The sequence below is a fragment of the Desmodus rotundus genome, chromosome 3 (genome assembly GCF_022682495.2).
Source record: "Desmodus rotundus isolate HL8 chromosome 3, HLdesRot8A.1, whole genome shotgun sequence".
NCBI classification, from domain to species: domain Eukaryota; kingdom Metazoa; phylum Chordata; class Mammalia; order Chiroptera; family Phyllostomidae; genus Desmodus; species Desmodus rotundus.
The window spans coordinates 53,522,753-53,548,229 of NC_071389.1; the positions used below are offsets into that span (position 1 = coordinate 53,522,753).

A 25,477-nucleotide genomic window follows, 5' to 3' on the forward strand; every position below is an offset into this window, starting at 1 on the left:
TTTCTTCTTTCCTGAGACTTACGAAAATATAAGAATAAAATTTTAAGGAATAAACTTCACTAGTCCAGCTGAGGATGTGTGTGTGTGTGTGTGTGTGTGTGTGTGTGTGTGTGTGTGGCGGGGGGGTGGTTCTGCTCACAATTACACAAGAGAGTTCAACAAGTTTGGAAAGATGGAGAGCATCTGAGAGTGTGTTGGGTGATGGAGGCACCTGACCACAAAAAGGGAGGGACATGCTTTTGCCTGTTAGGAATCATGAGATATTTTGGACTTAGAGTTAATAGAAATCTGACCAAAAATGAGAAGATTAATTGAACATTTATATACAGATCTATGGTGCAAATCAGCATCTCTGTGCTTCTCCTATACATGTGCAGTTAGAATTCTAGCATCCAGGAAAAGCAGGCAAAAGAGAGACTTCTTTTGTTGAATTAACTTTCTGGGGATAGCGAGGGCTTCTACACCATTTTGAAAGCTGACGCCCGGCAGCCAGTTTCCCACCAGCTCATGCTGTAGTGAAATCTGATGGCCAGCACGGCCCATCACCCTGAACAGGACAGTCCTCCCTACACAACTGACTTCCCCACATAGCAGCAGAGAAAATTCCCGCAAGACCTGGCTCATCTTTCCTTGTAAGACTGGAAGTGTTGCTTCACTTAGCTGCCAAACTGATGCAAAACCTAAATGGAAGAGCTTTGCTCTCTTCATCTTTCCTGTTTCTCTATCTGAAAAGCTCCTACTGGGTAATTGTGCTGCCTTACACAATGTTCAGATGTTTTAACACAATCTTTAAGTTGAAATTTTTGTAGCAGCCAGAAGGTGGCATCAAAATCAATCAAACTCACTTTTTAAAGGAAATCCCAAAGAAAAGGACCATACCCAAGGATCATGAATAACTTCCCTGAAACTCAAAATGCAGAAAAAAGTCACACGTCAACAAAGCACCCCATTTTCTCTTGAGAGCTCTGTTTTATCTATTTTGTCATTTTAGAAAACTCCCAGTACTTCTAAAATCTCCCAGTTCTTTAGTTAGGCATGGATAAACAAAGCAAAACACGGCCAAACTCTGATCCCCAATCCTACAACACCATCTCCAAACATGAGATTTAAGCTCAGCTACGAATGCCTTTGAGAGCTGAGAGTTAGAGGGTCACCTTAATTACATCATGGTACTAACAAGCACAAATACTCCAATTGTTACAGTCTCGCAACTATTTCCTGGATTAAATCTTTTGGGGTGCCTAAATTGCTTACACATCCTGACAAAATACATTTCATTTTGGTCTGCGAACACACACTCATTTATTTATTTACTGTATTTTGTCGTGTATAATGAACACTTTTGCCCAAATTTTTGAGGGAAAAATAAGGATGTACATTATACATGGGCAGTACTGATGCTGTATCTATATAAATGTTTTAAATTTTTTCATTTATGCTTGTGCATTAAAAGTGTAACTCTAGAAAGCAATAATGATATCCATGTGAAAATAATACCCTGGAATGCAGTAATCTATTTTGTTTCTAAATATAAATAAATAAATAATTGAATTAAAAAATTAAAACAAAAGATTTTTTTCCTGGAAGTTTGGGCTAAAATCATGGGTGCACATTATATATGGCAAAATACAGTATTTTTACTTAATGACACTTTTCACCAGTTTACATTCAAGATCTTTAGGACTGGATTAAACATGCAACATGGAAAACTGATTTCGCTGCAATTCTATCAATGCGTGGTCTACAGAGCACAGGATTTGGGGTTAGAATGTGCTACTTTGGCCACTTAGTAGTCTGTTAAACCTGAAGAAGTACTTTAACCTTTGTGAATTTCAGTTTCCTAATTTTCTACATGAGAGTAATAATAATGATACCCACTAAGCAGTGTTACGAGAATTTGATTAGGTTTGTACACCGACCTCCTCCGCGGGACCAAATCACTCTCTTCCATGTGCTATCCCTTTAGTCTCATTCAGTTAACAATGAATTTACTGAACACCCACTACAATGCCAGTGTTGTAGAGGCTGAGGACGTAAAGAACAGAAAAGACAGAGAAAGTCCGTGATCTCTAGAAAGGTTGTCTCTAGTAGGGGGAGATAAACAAGCTAACAAATTTATAATCAGGATAATTGAGGCAGTGGGTAAATAGCAAGACAATAAATCAGAGTCTTGTGCCAGAAAGTGACTAGGGAAAGAGATAGTGGGGGCGAGTGAAATGCTTCAGGCGGGACTGTCAGCAACACGCTTTATTCTTAAAGTAGCACACTGCACCAAACACACTGGATTGAAATCCATGATTTCTCTTGTTATTGTCTAGTTCCTAATTTAATTTTTCCAGTTGTATTGAGATGCAACTGACATATGACATTGCATTAGTTTAAGATGTATAACATAATGATTTGATATAGATCTACAGCAAATGATTACCACAATAAGTTTAGTTAACATTTGTCACTTCATATAACTACAATTTATTATGATGATGAGAACTTTTAACATCTACTCTCTTAGCAACTTTCAAACATAAAAAAAAAAGTATCATTAATTATAGTCACCATGCTGTACATGACAGCCCCAACACTTAGAGCTGAAAGGTTTTTTCTTTTGCTCACCTACATCTATTAACCACATGCCTCACTCCTGCATCTGGCAGTTACCAATCTATTCTCTATCCCTACGGGTTCAGTTCTTTCAGATCATACCGACAAGTGAGATAACAGTATTTGTCTTTCTCTGACTAATTTCACTTAGCATAATGCAATTAAGGTCCATCCACGTTGTCACAAATGGAAGGATTTCCTTACTTTTTGTGGCTAAATAACATTCCATTATATATCATATTTGCTTTATTCACCTATCTGTGGATGGACACTTAGGTTGTTTCTTGACGACTTTAAATAATGGCGCAGTGAACATGGAGGTGCAGATATCTCTTCAAGATAATGACTTCAATTTGTTTGGATTTAGAGCCAGATGTGGAAATACTAGGTCATATGTTAGTTCTGTTTTTAACTTTTTAAAAATATTTTTTGTTTTTAGAGAGGGGGGCAGGGAGGGAGAAAAGAGAGGGACAAAAACATTAATGTGTGGTTGCCTCTTGAGCGCCTTCTACTGGGGACCTGGCCTGCAGCCCAGGCATGTGCCCTGACTGGGAATCAAACCGGCAGCCCTTTGGTTCACAGGCCAGCACTCAGTCTACTGAGCCACACCAGCCAGAGCCTGTTTTTAACTTTTATAGGAACTTCCATATTGTTTCCATAGTGGCTGCACCAGTTTACGTTACCAGCAACAGCGCACAAGGGTTCTCTTCTGTTCGCATCCTTGCCAATACTTGTCTTTTTGGTGATAGCTATTCTAATAAGTGTGAGGTGATACCTCATTATGGTTTTGATTCCCTTTCTATGACAATTAGTGATTTTGAGTACCGGTTCTGGCACTTGTTGGTCATCTGCATGTCTTTACAAACATGTTTATTCAGTTCTACTGACCATTTTTAATCAGATTGTTTTGTTTTAATTTTGTTACTGAGTTGTATGAGTTTTTGTACATTTTTATATTGCCCACTCATAAGATACATAGTCTGCAAATACTTTCATTCACTATGTTGCCTTTTAATTTTGTTAATGGTTTCCATTGCTGTGCAGAGCTTTTCAAGTTGATGTAGTCCCACTTGTTTATTTTCGCTTTTGCCTGTGCTTTGGGTGTCACGCCAGAGCCCAGACCAATGCCAAGGAACTTCCCACCTGTGTTCTCTTCTAGGAGATTTAGGGTTTCAGGCCTTCAATCGTTCATAGTAGTCTTTTATGATCCTTTGTATTTTCATGACAAGCAGTAATGTCTCTTTTCTCTCTCTGTTTTGATAAGTCTAGGTTTGTATAGGGGATGGTTCCACCTGGCATGGGGAATGTAGCTCAGCCCCTGATTCAGAAAACCGACGGGGAGCTAAGTCAGCAAATAGGACCCATGCCCACAGATAGGTTCTCCCATGGGGAATCAGGCCTACATGGTACGTAGGCTGCTTTGATGCTTGCTTTTGCTAAAACTCCCTTACCCTGAATTGAGGCAGCAAATGTTTACTGCATATCTTTAAAGTAACTTCCTAAAGTCTATGCTAAACCTCCCAAGTATGGAGTGTAACCAGTTCAACCACTTTTCCCCTTGATTTGAAGCCTTCTTCTCTTTGAAGTAATTAGCAACATTCTTTCCTTTGTTATCTGTAAAAGGTAACCACCTACAGCGAATGAACCTGTGTGTAGTAAATGAGGACCATCCTGATGTAATGTGCCCAGAAAAGCTATAAAAGCCTGTACAGGCAGGGGTCGGGGCCCTCTCTCTTACTCAGACAGGGGTCATGCTGTCCCTTTTTCTCCACAGGACTTCTGTAGTCCGTGTGAATTTGTTCATCTCAGCCACAACACACAGACCCTGAAGGCTGGAGTCTGTATCAGGTTTGTCTATTTTTTTTTTTTTTCCAAAAACCCAGCTTGTGGTTTCATTGATCTTTTCCATTTTCTTTTAGTCTCTATTTCATCTACCTCCACTCTGATCTTTGCTATTTCCTTTCTTCTAATAAATTCAGGATTAGTTTGTTCTAGTTTTCTAGCTTCCTGAGGTGTAAAGTTAGGTTATGTATTTACTATCTTTCTTGTTTCTTGGGATAAGCATTTATCGCTATGAATTTTTCCTTAGAACTTCTTTGCTGTATCCCAGAAGTTTTGATATGTTGTATTTCCATTTTTTTAGATGTTATTTATTTATAGAGAGAGGGGAATGAAAGGAGAAAGAGAGGGAGAGAAACATCAATGTGTGGTTGCCTCTTACACGCAACCCAGGCATGTGCCCTCACTGGGAATCAAACCGGCAACCCTTGGGTTCATAAGCCTGCGCTCAATCCACTGAGCTACACCAGCCAGGGTTACATTTTTAATAAATATATAAAACTCTTTTAAAAACACTCTTTGATTTCCCTTTTGATTTCTTCTTTGACCCATGGGTTGTTCAGTAGCATGCTTTTTTCATCTTTACATATTGGTGAATTTTAAAATTTTCTTCCAGTAATGAATTTCTAGTTTCATACCATTATGGTAAAAAAATGGTGTGTGATATGATTTCAATTTTTCCGAAATGTATTAAAACTTGTTTTGTTGACTAGCATGTGACCTACCTGGAAAATGTTTTGTGTGTGCTTGAGAAGCGTGTGTACTCTGCCATTCTGCTGCTGTTGGGAGGAACTTGTATACGGGCCTGTTAGGTACCTGCTCTGATGGGTTAAGTCCAGTGTTTTCCTGGTGAGTTTCTGTCTGGATGATCTCTCCACTGGTGTCATATAGAAGAGATTTCTTCACTCTGCAAGTCTGTAAATATACCCCTGCATTTTCTTCTGTTACTTTTATTTGGTCATATATTTTATATACAAAGTCTTCAGTGTTTTAGTATGCATTGGTTGCAATGTATGAGGTAAATCTCTAATTTTATTTTATATTCATAAATAGCATTTCAGTTAATTCAATACCATTGGTTTAATAATACATCTTTTGGTTACTGACTTAAAATCCTATCTTCATCACATTTAGAATTTACAATGAGATTTATTTATTCCTTCCCAGTTCTATTATAGTTCCACGCTGTTTTGATGACTGAAATTGATTTTTTATAAATATTTTCCCTTACTATTAAAAACTCTAAGCATAATTTAAAGTAACTTTTGTGTTAAAATTTCAAATTAGCCCTGGCTGGTATAGCTCAGTGGATTGAGCATGGGCTGCAAACCAAAGAGTCGCTGGTTCAATTCCCAGTCAGGGCACATGCCTGGTTTGCAGGCCAGGTTCCCAGTGGGAGCCACATGATCAATGTGTGATGTTTCTCTCCCTCTCTTTCTCCCTCCCTCCCCCTCTATCTAAAAATAAATAAATAAAATCTTTTAAAAAGTTTTAAATAAATATACTTTTACTTTAAGAATTAAAACAATTGATAGTTTAAAGTATATATCATAATAGCATAGAAGGCTCACAAATGAATACAATCTATAAATTTATAATATGGTAATTGTGGTATCAGAAATCAGGGGGTAGGGAAAAGTATATTATTTATCAAACTATTCTGAGAAAATTGATTCTATAACTGGAAAAAATGAAAGTGTTACTCCTACTTTTTTCCATATACAGAAACAAATTCCAAATGGATTAGAAATATAACTATAAAAAATGAAACCATAAAAAAAAGTAGAAAAATATGGGTGAGTGTAGTTTTCAGGATTTTAAAAAAAAGACCAATATGATCATAATACAAAATTGAGAAACTGTGAAGGAAAATCAACAGAATCAACTCTTGATAATATAAAAATAATTTTTAAGAGCTCCCTTATATTCCATTAAACAGGCCTTAATTTACTATTGTCACATATTTTTATTACATGTAATGTTTTAATGAGCATGTTTGCTTTATGCTAGGATTATCTTTAAATGATTTTTATGAACTGATGTTATGGTATGTTTGTTGGAAATAAGTGGGTCATTGGCTTAGGACTGGAAAATTTATTGTTATGGGGCCTTTTAAAAAATAACCTATTTTAAAGAACTACAGACTTAGAGATCTGTATGATTTTTCACCACCTGGTGCTCTATTTGTCCTTCAAAATGTAGATTTTGCTGTCAATGTCTAGATTTTTTAGTTACTGAGGTTAAAGTAAAAATTACCACTCTAGGTCAGAATTTAGTCCAGTTGTCTCTAACAGGCAACCGGGACCTTTTGTAGAAGACAGTCTGTCCATTATAAAGTCAACCTGACCTGATGAGGGTTTCTCCCCCACCCAGACTTTGTTCTCTCTTGATTGCCTGTAAAAATTCTACATCATGAATTGTGTTAACCACTTCCTGAATCTATTTTTTAAATCAGTGTATCTCAAATAAGAAGCTCCACAGTTATGGGCGGGCATCACAGGACCAAATCCAGTGTTCTCAGCCTTCGTGGCTGCTGTGGGTAATGGTAAGGGCTGTTGAGGCTTTGGCTAACACCCACTCAGTGCCAGCTTTTACAGAAGCTGAATTGGTCACAAAGAACCAGATCTAGTAACAACCCCAAGTACTGACAAAAGAAATGGGTTAGTGAGAAAGAAGGGAAATTTTTCTTACACTGTAAGATATATATATTTTTTAAAGTAAAGAAATAAAAACCTTGTTTTCAGAAATGGAAGCTTCTGTTATGATTAACATTAGAAAGGAATTTGATGGAGCCTTTGTCCTTGTTTGTTTCAGCCAATGGGCCCGAGTCCACTTGTGTGCAGAAGCTGAGTTGCCCTGAAAAGTCTCCCACACACTGAAGACTTTCTGGGTGTGTTCCTCGCGCTGGAAGGTGGAGTGATTTATCAGAGTGATTTACCTGTGGCGAACCCAAGTCTCACGACTGCCACATCTAGCTTTTTAGCAGCTGCTCAGAACTCAGCCTTCCACAGCCATTTCATAAGACATTTTAAAATATGGCTTCTGATAAGATCACTGGGTCTATTCATCTGTTATATTTTCATTAATCAGTATCTTCATGCAATCTAATAAAATGCTGCATGACAATAATATCTTGTCTTAAGTCATAGAGCGTGAAATTCTCCAACTGCTTATAAACTGTTTCTAGGAAAAGGAGAGGGAAGGCCTTCCTTAAGAATTTCATTCTTTTTTTAAAAATATATTTTATTGATTATGCTATTACAGTTGTCCCATTTTTTTCTCCCCTTTATTTACGAAGTCCAGTAAGATTAAGGTAAAAGTGCTTTCTAGGTTCTAGCTTAACCAGTAAAGTCAGACAAAGCAAAGGTGGCCATACTCACTCATTGGGGGTGCCCTTCTGGCCACAAAAGTGGCCCTTGCTGTCTGTAGGATAAGCCACTCTTCTGGGGTCGCCATGTACCCAGGCTGCAGAAGCAAGAAAGGACAAGAACTCCATCAGCTGGCTGAAAGCAGTCTGAGTTGAGAAATTAGAATGCACCACTGCAACACACTAACCTCTCCCCTCAGTCACAGAAGATTATTGATTTTCTCCAAAGAGTAATTTCTTAATGAAAAGTAAAATAAAATATGGATGAATCGGTCAGAAGGCACATTTCTCTTATTCTCTCAGCGTTCGTCTGGGTTAAAGCCAAAACATGAGGTAATGTACTTAGAAAACGACATTTATTAAAATGTGAATCAGAGGGCACTCTACAAAAGCTTGCTGGGCTAGGAGTCATTTTTCCTAGGGCTCAAAACTAAATGACTTCATAGTAGAGCTAATAAATTTACAGTAAATAACATGATGTAATGTTTTTGGGTTATGCGTAAGTTAATATCCCTAAAAATTCAAAGAAATGAAACTATAATGCCCAATGCAAGTTGACTGCTTCTTTTTATGATTCCATGTGACATTAAAAAAGGTAAACAGTAGAGACTTCAGAGGCAATATAACAATAAATATTTACTGTACATTTTGTCTGATAATCTCAAAGCTTACTAAAAATATCAACTGTCCACAAACTTCATGAAAACCTAAGGCTCAGTTCTATTTTCTCTGAAGACACTCAGCTCAATCTCACACAAACTCATCACTCTAATTTCCAAAGATTATAAACTTCACAGCTAGACTACCTAACCACAGAACGCAACATGCATTAACTAAATTGGGGAAAACTCCCTAATTCTAACTGAGTGCTTCAAACTGCTTCAGTTTGACTAATGTAGATTCTAAAAATCCAAGAGATGCATGGCCATCTAATACTTCTGCATGGAAAACATATCTCTTTGTCCTTTGTCCCTGTAACATTTACTCAGCTATCTCCTTACCCACATTTATTGGATTTGACAGTTCATGTTATAATTCAATAACCCTTACATAAATGGACAGTGGGACTTGGAAAGATAAAAAATCAATTCTCAATGAGAATTTTAATATGGTAGAGAAATTTTTCTCTATAATTTTTCTCATCCATCCAATACTTTCCTTTTAGTATCTAAGTACCCAGGAAAGTCCCCTTTGTCTAATTCTTTCTTAAATGTCATAGAGGCCAAATTGGCTTCATCTTCTAATACCTTCTTATACAATCTGACTCATTCACAGCTCTCCACTGCCATATCTTCCCATTTTTATTTCCCAGAATAAAGAAAGTGGACTATAAATAAGTCATTTAAATGACATCTAAGCATTTAACATCTATGTCTCCTGACACTATTTTATTACATTCTGTTTTAAATCTTAGTTTATCACATTTTGGCTAAACCAAAGAAAGAGATCTAATTTTACCTGACTTCACTTCTTCTATTATGTTTAACTTTACCTTGAAATGTTCTGTTGCTTTTCCATATAATTATTAATTTAGAAATAGGCCCTTAAGCATTTGGATTGCTAGGTTTGCTACTTAATATATTTATGACCCTGAACAAGCCCCTCAATTGTTTTGAGTCTTGGCTTTATCATTTGTTATAAATTATGGAAATTGGGTAAAAGAATGCCGAGCCTCATAAGAATGTTGAGAATATGGAAGAAGAGAGTGAAAACAGAATGCCTGACATACAACGTGAACTCGGTAATGTTAGTTCCTGTCTTATCTGGGTTGGACCAAAACCAAACACCGAGACAAGGATTTTGATGAAGGTAGTTAATTTAGGAAGTGACTCCAGGAAGCTTCAGTGGGAATGAGGAAAGGGAGCCAGAGAAGGGGCGAGGCCAATAAAGGACATGCTAATGAGGAGGGTGCTGCTGTGGGCAGCACTGGCTCCACCCTGCTGGGACCTGCCAAGGAACCGGGTACAACATGCTTGTCAGTGAGAAGGTACAACTGTCTGCCATAGCCGCCAGCCAACTCAGAGGGGCTGGGGGGGAGGCATCAGCGGCACCTGCTATTGTTTTATTTTCCCTTTGCATCATCCACCCGTTAATCAAAGAACTTGACATGACAGGCATGTATCCTGTACTAGAAGTCAATCCCAGAGGAGTTACCTCAAAGTTCTCAAGAAACACATAAAAAGGAAAGAATAAAGTTTGTAGAAGGCTTAGAGAAGAAGTGGGATCTGAGAAATACTGAAAAAATGCCTAGGATTTAGACAGGTGTCCGGGAGTAGGGCAGAATTATAGATTGAGGAAATAGTACACTAGTAAAAGCTTCAATTTATTTAATTGCCCACAATGTGTCAAGTACCATGCTAAATGTATTAAATCCATTGTCTCACTGGAGTCTCACAATAACTCTAAAGCAGTCTCACAATAACCCTATGGGGTAGATAACTACATTTTATAGGTAAGTGCAGCTCAGAGTTGTATTTACTTCCCAAGATCACACAGCTTTTAAGTGGCATAAAGAGAGCTTAAAGTCAGGTTTGTTGCTCTCTAAGGCCCGTGCTTGAATCACGAGACTCCAGTAGCTCTAATGCTGCCCACTAAAGGATAAACTAGGACTGAGCTTGTTAACAGTGGGAAACGACAAGGATATCAGCTACATGAGGATCAGCAGTATGTTGGACACATATGCTAGGAAAGGAGATGCCACAGGTACTCTAGGAGCCTTTGTCATTTGAAAAGAAGAGCTTTGCACTTAGCTGGAGAGGGAGAGTGATTAGGAGGGATAGGATGCCTGGGAACACAGGAGAAGGAGACAAAGATAGAAGTGTCGAAGGAGGAATGATCCTTCTTAATTTTGCAGTTTTGAACCGTGGCAGGTGGCTGTGTTTACTAGCTGCCGCTGCACCTCTCCACACAGCCTCTGGCAGAGAAGTCGTACTGCAGATGGCCTGTGTCTGAACTGGAACGCCGAGTCTCTGATCTGAAAGCTGCATGGGCCAGATCGGCCACGTCCCCCAGTCACGGGTATGCGGTTTGCTTTCTCTGCTCCATCAAGTCTACATCTCATCCACCTCCACTGGAGGAACATGGCAGGAGGAAAAAAAGATGTGCCATAAGAGTTATTATGTCCATTAGTAAACTATGGGGCTTTCCACATGAATCTAAAGGACCTCTTACATTTTACTGCCTTTCTTCGAAAGTTCCTTTCACGAAACTTCTAGAACTGTGTTGTCTAGTAAGGTAGCCACTAGCCACGCATGTCTACTGAACACATACATGTGGCTTAGCTGAACTTAGACCTGCTGTCACTACAAAATGCACATCAGATTTTAAAGACAGCATGAACAAAAAATGAATGAAAATATCTCAATAGTTCTTTCTATTTATTACATTTAAAATGATAGTTATAGCTACTTAAATAAAATATATTATTAAAGTTAATTTCATCTTTTAAAAATTGTCCTTCAAAAGAGCTACTAGAAAATTTAACTTACATGTGTAAGGCACATTATGCTTTTCCTGGACAGAGCTGTTCCAGAATATTTCCCCCCACACGTCGAGGTCTCTCACATGCGGTGATTAATAGCATCATAACATCGTGAGTTTGTCCGTCAGCCCTTCTCCACCCCCACCATGTGCCACAAATATTTTTATAACAAATATTAACAATGCTCCTTTTATAATCTTGAAATAGTATGCACATATACCATAAGCCATCCATACACATAATTTCTTTTTAAAAATCAACAAACTGCCGTAACTATAATGCAAATAAGAAATAAGAAGGGAATAATGTTTAATTAAGCAGTATGCATATAAATATGTAAATGCTCACTTGTGATTAATCTAGAAGACAGGGAAACGAGTCGGGTGTTCGCACCTCCCGATAGAATCACTGAGTGTGGCGGCTGTCATTGCGGGGGGTGCAGGGGTAGAGTGTGGGAGACTCAAATAATACAAGTGCTGTTGTCAACAATATCATTTTCTAAAGCGACACATTTTAATAAATTCTAACAAAATGTACAATCTTTCTTCATATTATTTTGATATTTATCAAAACTATGCAAAAATAACATTTCTAATTTTAACACAGAAGTTCTAGATTTAAATATTTAAAAACACGTCACCTACATGAGTGGAACATGAGACATTCAGGCAGGAAGGTCAGCAATTCTCGGCTGTGCAGAACAGTCCCAGGTTCTGCAAGACATCTGCCTTCCCTGGCTTCCCTCCACTGAGTGCCAGTAGTGCCCCAAACATTGTGAGAATCAAAAAGTCACCTCAAGTTTTCTGAAAAGGCCTCCTGGGCAGTGATATTGCTTCAGTTGAGAGCCACTGGCTTATTCATACTCTTAAAGCTGTCAAAAAATACACAGTTTTTTATACAGACAAAATATTGTCTTGTCTTGTCTCCCTGATTTTTTTGGAGTATTCAAAAAAAGTGTTCTTTATTGTATTTTAATCCAATTTAGTATTATTGAGCTTATCACCATTGTTGGCAAATATGTCCATAAGTGATCTGCCATTTTTCCTTCAAAAGATGGTGCTTAAGTCCCTGTCCTTTGAGTTTGGACTAGACTTAGTGACTTGCTTCTAATGAGTAGAATGTGGCAGAAATGACATCGGGTGACTTCTCAGGGTAGGTCACGTACAGCATTGCAGCTTCTTCGTCTTCCCGTCTAGATCACTAGCTCTGGGGGAAGCCGTCTGATGTGAGACAAGACAGTCCCGCAGAAAAGCCCACGTGATTGTCAGCAGTCAGTGAGAACTGAAGTTTCCCGCCAACATCCGTGCCAGGGAGCCCTCTTGATTGCGGGCCTGAGGCGAGCCTTCAGTGGGCGGCAGCCTTGCTTTACCTCCGCCTGCAACCTCATGAAGAACTCGGGGCCAGCGCCAGCAGGTAGGCTGTCCCCAGGTTCTGAGCACACACACCGACGTAACACGTTTCTTTCGCACTGCCAAATTTCGGGGTAACCTGCTGTGCAACAACAGACAGCTAATCAACCCATAGTTTTTAAAACATCTTTTAGGTACTGGAGGGAAGCAGTTGAATCATCTCTTTTCAGTATAAATATTCATAAATTTATTTGTTTGTTTTACAGGATTGTACTGTATTTATTGATACCCTAAGTTTACACCACCTGTTTATAAGCTGGATGGTCTATCAGAGCCTATATCAGTATTATCTTACATGATACAAAATGCTGTAGATTTGTAAAAAAATATTCATAATATTTAAATCCTCTTTTTCTCTTTGTTTTATGTTTTAACTTATAGCTATAATTGTTGAATTTTAGTAATTTTTGCTTCTTCACTGTATAATTTAATATGTATTGCCCTTGTCTTGATTTAAAATACTCCTTAGGGCCTAACCAATTACAGAGTACCTGATACCTATATACCTTAATTCTTAAAGTTAACACTAAAGCATTATCTTACAGTACCAGTGTAGAATACGGTCAAGTTCCTAGTCATTCATACTGACTTGTTCATCATCATCGTCCTATTCGTGGCCTTTCACTCACTAGGCCTTCCCTGTGATAGATACACAGAGACTCTGAGGATGTAGAGATGACCACATCAGTATTTAGTATAAAAACTATTCTGTAATTAGCACATTCTCCCCCAGGGAACTATATTATCCTGCTGGTTGGTCAGTGCCAAGGGCAATGGTTTCTGAAGAATGATAGTGAGTTCCCTCAAGCTTAACCAAGCCACGACCTTAATTTTAGCTGCTTTTTAAGTTACAGTCTCTGTATAAAACAAATAAAAGCAGCCTCTGCCACCTTGGATACAGCAGATTATCTAACAAAAACTCAGCCCTTCCCAATAAACAGAAAACACCAGGGGCATTTACTTCACCTGGCAGGGAGAGTACGCATCCTTACTATCTTCCCTCAACTTTGTACGACCTCCCAGCTCTTTGCCACAATTTAGTCTGCAGAGGTTAATAATAGCCCTACTCCACGGGATACCACACAGATTCTTTACACGGACGGCATCGTGTAGATAAGATCTGGAGACCGCTGGAGAGCACGTAATCTTCACACCTTAGACAAGCCATGTATGTTACTGGGTGAAAAGTGAATCTCATGAAAATACAAGGGTCTTCCAATAAAGACCTGAGGAGCCCAGTGGTGGTATCACCTCCAAAGTAAATAGTAAGTTGCTGCACCTTTATTTGCTGCTATTAAGAAAGAGGCACAATACTTATTGCCTGCCTGATTGGAGCAGGACCCAGAGAAATAAAATGCTTTTCAGATAATACTGTACAAGCAGTTCTGCCACTAGGTCTATATGGCAGAATGGACTCAATGGTGCTTAAAATATCTATCAGAGAGCAGAATGCTGTATGGGGCCTGTGGTAAATGCCTATTACAGAATCACAGTTGGCGGTCCCTGGGATTTTGGAGAAAACCCATGTTCTTTCAGCAAATAACTGTTCTTTTGAGAAGCAGCTCCTGGACCCTGAGTGATCACCCAATGACATAAGAAGCCCATCGTGAACTGAACTGAGTGTTATCTGATCCATCAGTCCTGAAGTCAGTGGCTCCCAGCAGCACATCAGTATTGAGCCAACGTGGTATATTCATTCAGTGCTTGTGAAGGTCAAAAAGGCACCAGTAGTTTTCATTAGGAGACTGCTCACAATAACAGTGTGTTGATTCCGAGGCACTGCTTTAACACAGCCCTATGGCTCACGGAAAGGCCCCAGATTTATAGGTGGCTAAGGAGGATCTGTTAGCACTGATCGGGGGACATTTTTCTAGTTACTTACTTTGACGGGAAGAAGAGATTACCTGAATCGCTTATCTGTTCATTGACAGAGGCCAATTGGTGGGCCACATTATCATAGACCAGAAAAGAAAAATATTAAGTAATGAATGGAAAGAAAATTTGCTGAAAAACTAGAAGGACTAACCTCAAAATGACCCCAGAATATGAAGACACTGATGTCTCATGTGGTCGCTTATTAAAGACCCTTCTATAGAGGCATCTTAGTCACCAGATGGAAAAGTACTTGTTCAATAATTTTATGAAAAAGTAATTGTGACCGCAGGAATGAGATTATGACTGGGTTTTAATAACATGGACTTTTACTCACAAAGGCTGACCTGGCTCCTGACAAGGCTTGCATGACAAATTGGCAGAAGTGGAGGGCCAACACTGACCCCGACCCCCAGAAGCAGCCAGCTTTGTGGGACAGGAGAACTCCACATGAAGACCTAGTTAAAGCACTACTTAGGCAGCAATACCTTTGGAGGACAGGTGGCTCTTGTCTAGAATACAGCAAGGTCGTGGCAGGAAACACATGTTGTTTGCCATGCATAATAATTAAAGAGAGTTTAATAGAGAAATATTTACAAAGATATGGGTAGAGTTTGGGGACACACAGCAGAGCTGTGCAGAGGCTAGCGACAATGGGGAGCCATTTTCAGGCCTGAAGGGGTGAGGGAGGAAGGAGGTGTCTGTATCCAGGGAGACGGGCCAAATGGAAAGAGCCAGCTGACAGGACTTGGAGCCCTAGGTAGGAGGGTGTACCGGCAAAAGTCAGGTGAATAAACTCCACAGACTCATTCTCTCACCCTTCCATCTATTGTCGATACCTCTCATGGATCAAAACAAATTAGAAGCCACAGGACAAGAGAACCTGTCATGTAATCCTTATAAATTATATGCCAGTTTCTCAGGGGACAGAGCAGGGTAAAGAGAGGGTAGAGAGAGATGGGGGAGGTAATGAAAAATGCTCAGCCTATATTCTGAACAAGAGGCCAGCTTATTCAAGGGTAGAATTTTAAATATGTTCAGCAAGACATATAGGACTTTATTAAAACAATAAACAAACATAAAATAACTAGAGATATAGGATTTTCAGATTCTTTTTTCTCATGATTTACTGTCACATAGGATAGCAAAAAAAAGAGCAGAAAGATACACATTCTAAATTTTGGAGTCTGTGAAATAGAAGGCAAAATATGGGACAATGTATATTTTTAAAACAGATTAATAAAAAATAGACATAGAATTAAAAGGAAATGGGCAAATAATCAAATAAACCAAGAAAATAAATTAGGCTTTTTATATCTTTGTTATTTTATTACAAGACTGATTCTATGGTGATTATTTTAATATACTTCTTTTTTTTAAAGATTTTATTTATTTTTAGGGTTTTCGGGAGAGGGGAAGGGAGGGAGAAAAAAAGGGAGAGAAACATCAGTGTGTCGTTGCCTCTAGTGCACCGCCTACTGGGGATATGGCCTGCAACCCAGGCATGTGCCCTGACTGGGAACTGAACCGGTGATGGTGATGCTTTGCTTCGCAGGCCCACGCTCAATCCACTGAGCTATACCAGCCAGGGCTGATTACTTTAATATACTTCTTATTCCAGTTATTCTAAGTTGATATTAGTCTCTCTCTATTCACAACCTGTTCAAGCTTTTATTCACGTTAGAAGATAGTATTTTTAGGGTAAACAGGTGTTTGGAAATAATGACAGAAATGTATTCATTCTTTTCTTCATTCATTCTACAAATATTTTTGAGTCCCCACTATGTGTCAGCATCATGCTAGACACTGTGTATATAAAGGTCCTTGCTCTCCCAGAGCTTACAGCTTATTGGGGGAATTGATTTTAATGAATTATTTGCACAAATGTGAAATTACAATTTTGACAAGCACTACAAAGGAGCTATATATACACAGTGCAATGAGGCAAAGGACCAAATGAGAGAGGTCAGGGATGATGTCCCTAAAGAAGTAATGCAGGAGCAAGGGCCTGACAAATAAACGGAGGCACGACGAGGCTTCCATCGGAAGGGCTGTTGGACAAAGGCCTTGTGAGGGGTGGAGGATGATGGGCACTGGGGATGGAAAGGAAACCCGTGTGGTGCATGCGCAGGCTGCAGGACGGCTCCAGGTGCAGATGGAGAGGCAGTATCTTAGGTATTTTCTTAATGAGCTACAGGAAGATTGTTTTAGCATAACGTTGTTGTCAGTGCCAGCCGTGCAATCCACGGAAAACGTTTTGTTCAGGTAGGTCCTTCTCTGTCTATTCAAATTTTCCTTGAAAAACTCAAGGTCATCACACATCCTGTGTCACTCATCTTAGTGTTTATTTGCTTCATTGTAGCTCTAGACTTGGCAACACTTCCTTGATTTAAATGAAAAAAGAACTCTCATCATTCCTAAAAATGGATGTAATTTATTATATCTGAAAATGCTACGTGCAATATTCATTAGTAATATCTACTAGTAAACACACCCTTTTTAAAAAATGATCCATAAAATCCTTTGAAATCTTCCTGGCCAAGAAAAGCCCAAAGGAGCTACTATCTGACCTAATTTTGTTTATTCTATAGTAGAAACACTAACTGAAGGAAGCACTAAACCAGTATTAGTAGGTGTGGATTATCACACAGGATGTGCTCTTCTCTTTAGTGGGTACATAATACAGGCTAATTCTGCAAACAATTACTGAGTGTAAACGACACACACGTACACACGTGGGGCCGAAACTGCAGCTATCAGATTGTTTATGATTTTTGCTTGCAAAAGAACACCTGCTCCTCACCTACACCCCTTGTGCCATTTTTTGACACTTGCTGCTTTAAGCCAACTCTGTGTGGAATTGGGGGTAGAGGGAGTAAAAGGAGGGAGAGAAAAGTATTAGCCCCATATCAGGGGGTTCTGGTCTGCGTGTTCTCAGTGACTTTCGTTACTTAAAGAATCCCCATTCATCTTCTTTAGTAAATAGAGGCAGGTTGCACAGGGGTTAAGAGCACAGGCTCTGGAGTTAAACTGCCTGGGTTACTGGTGAGTAAAACCAAATGGACAAAGTTGTGCAGCAGTCAGAGCCAGTAAGGACTGATCATTTTATCCCTTTAATTTTCGCACTGTCTTAGAAATAACTTGAAGAGAACACTTAAACTGAAGTGTGTAAGAATGAAAGAAAAGAGAAATGATTGGTAAAACACTCCTATTTGGGTAATCATAGCATATAAGCAAAGATTGGGGAGAGATGGGTAAAAACTTTACTCAGGCAAATCTTCCTCTTGCTCTTATCAAGGAAATGGACATCACTGAAGTACCAGGAGCAAGTATCATTATCTAGTATTATCTCTCATTTTCAAACACTTGCAGAGCATGTTCCTGTTGTGCTCTGGGGCCAAGTCGGAAGTTGGAGCCATTAAAAGGCCCTCTGTCAAGGAGAAAACGTGATTGGACCAACTGCGTGCACTGACACTTAAAAATTAACTGGAAATCTGTTTGGGGCAGCTAAGGCATTCCCTAAACACTTGCTGGCTGGGAATGTTGGCTTTCAAATCATTATTTTGTATCCCTTAAAGGTACATTTTAACTGTTTTAATATGTGAGGAACAGGCCTGCCAAATTGTGCTTATGGCTTTTTAACACACGCAATTTACAAATGCAATGAAGCAGATAATAGGACACACGATAGCGAAGTTGAAAATCTGTGTTGATGACCCTGCTGCTGTAGAAGCATTTTTGGAAGCAGCGCTGTACCCGGTTGCCTGGATAAGAAAAATGGTGTTTATCACTTCACAGGTGGCCTCTGCCACCCAATGGTGAGGTTAGGGTCGTGTCCTTGAGCACAAATCCATCTCTCTCATGCTAGCAATATTCCACTTGAAATCATCTGGACTGCATGTATTCAGCAAAATACAACTAACAGTAAAAATCTCACTCAGCACTGAAAGAAATCTGTCGAAGCAACAGTCAAAACAAAGTGCTTCCTTTTTACAATGAAGACTTCCAAACTCAAAAGAAGTGTAGATATGTAGTTTAATTTGTAAGCAATTATATATTTGGAAAGAAGGCAAAAGGACATTTAATACTGGCTCCATTATCTACAAATATAATAAATTATTCAAGACGTTGGCTAGAGCAATTTAAAAAATGATGGAACCAAAGTTCTTTAAATTTCTTACTTTTTTATTGGGAGAAATTATTTTACTTTGCTAAGTCAATGTTTCCAAGCTGGAATCCAACAGGTAGGCTCATGTTATAGTCCCTAAGCAGACTAGAAGCATAGTGTGCCCTGATTGGTGTGGCTTGGTGGGTTGGGCATTGTCCTGCACAGCCTGGGGTCACCAGTTTGATTCCTGGTCAAGGAACATGCCTGGGCTGTCAGCCAGGTCCCTGGTTCAGGTCTTGGGAGAAACAGACAGCTGATGTTTCTCTCCCACATTGATGTCTCTTTTTTTAAACATTGCTTTTTTCCTTTTTTAAAAAAATATTTTATTTATTTATTTTTAGAGAGGGGAAGGGAGGGAGAAAGAGAGGGAAAGAAACATCAATGTGTGGTTGCCTCTTGCGCACCTGCTACTGGCACCTGGCCTACAACCCAGGCATGTGCCCTGCCTGGGAATCAAACCAACAACCTTTGGGTTCACAGACCGGCACTCAGTCTACTGAGCCACACCAGCCAGGGCTGATGTTTCTCTCCCTCTCTTCCTCCCTCACTTCCCCTCTGTCTAAAAAATAAATAAAACCTTAAAAATAAATAAATAAAAGCACAGTGTGTGACTTCCCACCATAGTCACTCTCCATCACCACAAACTACATTTAAAGTGACATTTAGAATCATAACACCAGGCTCACAAACTACAACAACACGATGCTTGGTGAAGCACAAATTAATTTTTAAAATTATATTCATTTGTTTATTACAGAAACCTGTTAACTGCTTCTCTGTATAGACAGAATCAAAAAGTCATCTTGGAGTTATCTGTGTCCTTCAAAAGATCATCTTTACGAAAGTATGGTTTGTCCCATTCTCATATCCCTTGAGATGGGGAAAACCAATTTGCTCTGAGAAGGAAAATATAAGAACCCTAACTTTTCTCTCTGAGATTTCAATTTAGGACAGAACAGACTGACCCTGAACTAGAGCAGTAGGCCAAATGAAATACAAAAGCCTAAAAGGGAAGTTGCCTTGAAGGCAGAGACGGGGCTGGGACCCTGGCTTCACATCAGGGCCAGAGAGTAGGGGCTGCCTAGCCAACACTAGAAACGCTTTAGGGAGTGCTCGCCAAGCTTAGTGCGAGGACGTAAAAAGTTACCGGCTTGGATCCTAGTGTAGAAGCCACTGCAGTGGTGGAACGATCCTGATGAGGAATCAACTAAGAAATGATACCAATGGCATCAACTAAAGTGTCAGAGCTCCAGTAGACTAGAAGGTCTCTCTCCCCACCTAGAACTGGAAATAAGACTGTTCTCTCCTTAGTGTTTTGGGGCAACTTACATCAGGGAGGAGAATGAAATGCTGGGTTTCATTAAGCAATAAATGGAAAAGTAGACATGTGACTGTATTATTACCCCCAAAACAATGAACATAGTCTTTAATACCAGAAATGACAAGGTCAAGTCTGACCACATTTGATTACCATTTTAACTATTTTCTTTATTCTCCCTCATTTCATGAAGTATTTAAGACTGAATTATGTAAATTTACTTCTTTCCGTACTTGGTACTTTCAGTCGTACTATTTCCAGCTGCCCACGATGGCCTTCTTTAGTTCTTCACACTGATCTATAAATTACCTGCATGTCAAGGACCTTTACTGGTCTGCTTTGTTTTGGCTCATTTCTCTTTTGGGGAAGCAATCCCAAGCCTTACCAGATTCAAGGGGAAGGGGCGCAGACCCCACTTCTCAAAGGAAGGAACAGGAGAGAATTTGCAGCCATGTGTTAACATTACCAGAGTCCAGCTCCTGACTAGAAGTGTTTTGCATCCCCGTCACAATCCAACACACTATGCTGACACCCTCCCAAGATCCTCGGGAGTCAGGCTCAAGGTCTGGGTCTCATCGCCTCACCTAAGTCAGGTCTGGTACAGATGAAGCCCCTCAGGCTCCGTTCCTCTCCTAAAAATGATCTCATCAGCTAGATCGCTGAATTCATTAGGTACATTTCTTATTTCCCACATTACCATTGGCAACAGTGTGCCAAACATTTTACAAATATGTAGCAAGATGCCCTTCCCTCCTGCTTCCAATCCCATTTTCCTCCCTTTCCTTTAAATTCTCTCAACAGTCTCCTCACAACCCAATGGGCTTTCAAACCTGGTTTCAAAACCATGCCTATGTTTAAGTTTTGTTAAACCAGGTACTAAATTTTTGCTTATCTATTGTCCAATAGATAAGCTGTTCTGCTTATCTATTGTTGCTGCATACCAACCCCCCCACCCTGCCCACCGCCGCTGACACCCAATCTACTGGTTTAATACAACAATTCTATTTTGCTCATGGTCTTGGGAGTTGGACATTTGGGGAAGCCTCAGGTGGGCCCCTTGGGATCTCTCATGCAACCAGAAGTTCACTGAGGCTTCAATCGTTCAAAACCCTACAGGGCTGATAATGATTATCTACCCCTGGGAGCTCAGAGGAGCGTGTTGACCAAGACCCCTACACATGGCTTCTTCAGGTGTCTTGGGCTTCTCATAGTATGACGACAGAGTTCTAATCTAGTCTGCACTGATTTGCTTTTTTGTTAACTTCCTGGTGTCTCAACTAATAGTGATAATTATTCCTAAGGAAAATTAAAAAACAAAAACAAACTTTGGACCTGAACTCCAAGTGCTTCCTAAGTAAATACAACAAGGAAATAACTCACTCAACTGGAAATTCATTTGAAAAGAAAAAAGAATTATTGCATGTTAAAATTGTGCTATTATTGTATACATAATGTTAGCACAAGGATAGCAAGGAACAATTTGCATAAGAAATACTCCTATTCTTTTTTTCTAGTTAGCGAATAATTGAATAGCAACCATCAGTGAAGCAGGACAAAAAGGGCTATTATTATAAATGTTTGTTAGATCTTTCAAGGAGATTTGATTACCTTCTACCCATAATCCACTTCACTCACTTGAATAGAGGTTCTGCTTTTCATCAGTCAAATGTCAAGTGCCTTTGTTGCATGCTAGCTAGCCATATTCCACAAGAAGGGCAAAAGCCAGTTTTTCCTCAGCAGAATTTGTGAGAAACATAGCTGTTTTAAGGTAAAACAGGGACTCAAGATAAGCCTAAGAAGGTCCTGATCTAACAAAATGGCTAAAGATGCCAAACAACTTATAACACCAGTGAAACTGACTTAGCATCATCTTTCCTGAGGTAAAGGTATATGTTCCTTCATGTTAAAAAATTCTTTATACTCCTGGTGACCTCTGCCAGTTGTTCTCCTTCATTCTTCTTTTAGTCCAACATTGGACATAGCCAAACAGCTAAATTCATCTTAGGAACAGTCTTGTAAGGCTATTTGCATTTCAGATAAACAAAGTATATATATATATATGTAGTAAACTGGGTGAGCCACTCACTTTCATCAGTGGCCTCAGGATTAATTTGGGGGAATCACTAAATTAATTCAGTGTGGACCACAGCTTTGCTTTGAGAAACACTTATCCTCTAATTTCCTTGTGTGAGTTAGGCATTTACAGATCAAATCTGGGGACGTTAAAGAGAAAGGGGCATTTCTTATCTTGTTCCAGAGGGGATAATGGTAGCACTCCCAGCCCTTCCCTCCCCTGTCTCCACAGGACACAGAGTGGCAATGGCTTTCCCGGCTCTTGCAAGGGCAGAAGGAATTTCTCCGTGGATTAGAGCAGACCGGCTCTGAGATAGAGAGGAGACACTTATTTGATTATGGCATAAAGCCTCCTAATGAAAAGATTCTGGGAACAGTATGAGATCCTTATGAAGTTCCTGTGTGCATTCAAACTATAATAACCAAAATTATGGGTTGCCATAGAAACAATAGAGTAAATTACATTTAAAGGCAATTTATTAAAATTCAGAACCACACGGTAGCAAAGGTACTGTCTAGTACTATTATGTAGCATTATTGGCGTACCTGAATATTATTTCATTTACTTCTCACAATAGCTCTGCAAAGTAGGTAGTGTTTCTACATTTCACAGATAACAAATCTGAGGTGAAGAAAGTAGCCCAAGTCTGCCAACTAATCTGAGGAAACCCTGCATCTGCCTGACTCCAAATCTTCTTTTTCTCATGCAACTGATTTCAATTCTATGGCAAAAAGTAAAAACAAACGAAAAAATTACATTGACAAGAAAGATGTGTCCCAAAGTTAAAGAAGCTAAAATTCCATTAGTTGCATAATAAGAAATTTCATTTTATTAGAACATTCAATTTATGGATGGTGTATTATGCTAAAACTACATTGCTGTTTAGACATTAAAATAGTTTAAAGAAATATCAAAGGAACCTTCTAAAGGCCTTAGAGTACATTAGTTTTGTGATTTATGTTCCTTTAGTCTTCTCTCCCTCCTTATCTTCCTGCCGCGCTTTTTTAATTCTCCAATTCAGAGGAGTTTTTGCATTGTATTACTGAGATGATCTTCTGGAAATTACTTTCAATTGCTGTTCCCAAAGAACTTCTCTTATTGGAAGATAGGACTGGAAAAGCAGGAAAGAGTATTTGCCATTGTTCCCTAGGTAGGCACAGCCTTCTTTCTGCTAATACATTTTATCCACATTAAGTCCAGGCATTAGTTATTGGTATTAGAAGCTATTATCTGACTTTTATAGCTCCCACCCTAATAATAATATATTCAAATTTCCTAGGTCAACTTCCAAAGGAAAGAACTTAGGGTCTCTGGGGGAAAATGTAATAAATTCATATGCACTTGCAAAAAACTTTTCATAGAAAATATTCATACGGTTCCTTTGGCAATTTAAAAAAAATCCAAGTAAAGAATCTCTTTAATTTTTCCTTTTTATTTTTACTTTCATAGGAAAATCTTTAACCTAACAAAAAACACCAGGATATCTCTTTCTGGTAGGCCAAGGCAATAGGATTTCTCACCTGTCAATACATTATCTGATGAAGTTCTTTTTTTTCTTTCTGCTTTTTTATGCTGCTACATGACCTTTAGATTTATTTCATCATATCACAAAATATTTCTCTTTGAAAGAAGACTGAAATTACATTAAACATCTTTATCACTATTTCTTTACATTTCAGACTCCCCTTTCTATTACCGTTATCATAATACAGCCCTCCCTCCACATCCCCGGGGGATTATCTGCAGGACCTCCACGCACGAGAAAACCCACGGACGCTCAAGTCCCATGTACAAAGTGGGGTATTACTTGCATATAACCTATGAATATTCTCTCAGAGTCTGGTAAAACTCTTAATAACTTCCTTTTAATTTTCCTACAAAAAAGTTTATCTATTACCTCAAATGATCTAGGCCCTAGTTCTTATTAGTAAATAGTAACATGAACACAGTTAGCTGCTTAATAGCATTTCAAAAGTAAAAATGATTTAAAAGAAACCATAGCTCTTCCTTCATTCTTTATCATTGTATTTACTTAACTAAGTTGAGCTTTCCTTGGAAAAACTACTTTGTGATTCTTTTTCACTGCATCTGCTACGCAGTGAGTCCTGGTGAGCCACATTCTCTCTAGAAAAGATAACAGTTAACAATAAGATGGCTTTAGGAAGAAAATGGTTAATGGTAAAAGTATGACACTGACTTAGTTATTCCATTGGCAAAGGTTAAAAATCTTCTATACCTGTATTGACTCACCTATCAGTCCTAAAAGAATGTAGCCAATGATGAACAGTATGAAGATTATGCAGCACAGAACATCTGTACAACCCCTAAAGACAAAGAAAGGATAAAGAATTAAAAGGCGTCCATGATGAATTCTTGTTTACTGCACAAAATATAACAATATGCCATTTTATATCCAATAATTCCGAAAGGTAGATCGCAATGTATTCCTGCGAGCAAAGACTCCACAGCAATTCAGGGGTCATAATTTCGTGACTAAAGAAGCTCCCCCAGAATTCTTAGTATTTGTTCTCTTGGTTTTTATTTGTAAAAATGTTTTTAAAGATAAGATTATACCAACATCAAGCAATGATCTTTTACCTGAAGCTGAAATGTAAACTATTTGATGTCATGATTTTCCTCTTCATGCCTCCCCAACACATGGTATGTATATAAAATGATAGCTCTTTTCCATTCCTCCCTGTCTCTATGTTTTCCTACATACACACTTAAGGACACTATTATTAAATTAAGGACTAACTACATAAACTTTCTATGGGAAGTAAAGTGACAACTATTCTTATGACTCAAAACTGTAATTTTCACAGCTGTCCTGTAAGCTAGATATCAACAAGTTAGGTATACAGAACATTTGGCTCATAGACATTCGGTGATCTGCCAGGATCCAGCAGGGATACTTGAGGTTTTCAACAGAAGTATTTCCTATTCCCAAATTATAGCTTGTTCAGCTTTTAAGTGGGCTGGAAGGTAAAAGGTATGTCCTGAAAGTGAGAAGCTATGCTACAATTCTGTATTTGAAACTTAATGAAGGATCTATTAGTAAAGAAAAAAAACCCCAACCTATTTGACAGGATTAAAAACTGCACTTGAGAACTCTCATAGCAAAAGCTGGCTCTTCAGGGCGAATGGATACGCTCTACTAATTTAGCACAAGCAGGTTGAAGTTACGTACTATTTTTAGCGGTGTAGTACTAATAATAAATAATAACTACACAGTAACAGACATGGTGATATCTGACATTGATAAAGCCCTGTTATACCTTTGCTGCGTTCACTGTAAATTTTCTAAGAATACCGCCAGGTTGTTCATGGCAGTAAAGTGAGTTAACT

The 25,477-nt window shown here is 38.8% G+C and overlaps 1 protein-coding gene across 1 annotated transcript in view; it reads right to left on the reverse strand.

The window, feature by feature from the left end:
* The window catches only part of SLC44A5 (solute carrier family 44 member 5), a 123,815-nt gene that overhangs the window by 58,340 nt on the left and 39,998 nt on the right, over positions 1–25,477 (reverse strand). Inside the window, exons 3-4 of the mRNA XM_024565344.3 lie at positions 24,380–24,453; positions 7,821–7,905 (exon numbers count right to left, since the gene is read on the reverse strand). Coding sequence (XP_024421112.2) covers positions 7,821–7,905; positions 24,380–24,453 — 159 coding nt within the window. The remainder of the gene's footprint in view (positions 1–7,820; positions 7,906–24,379; positions 24,454–25,477) is intronic.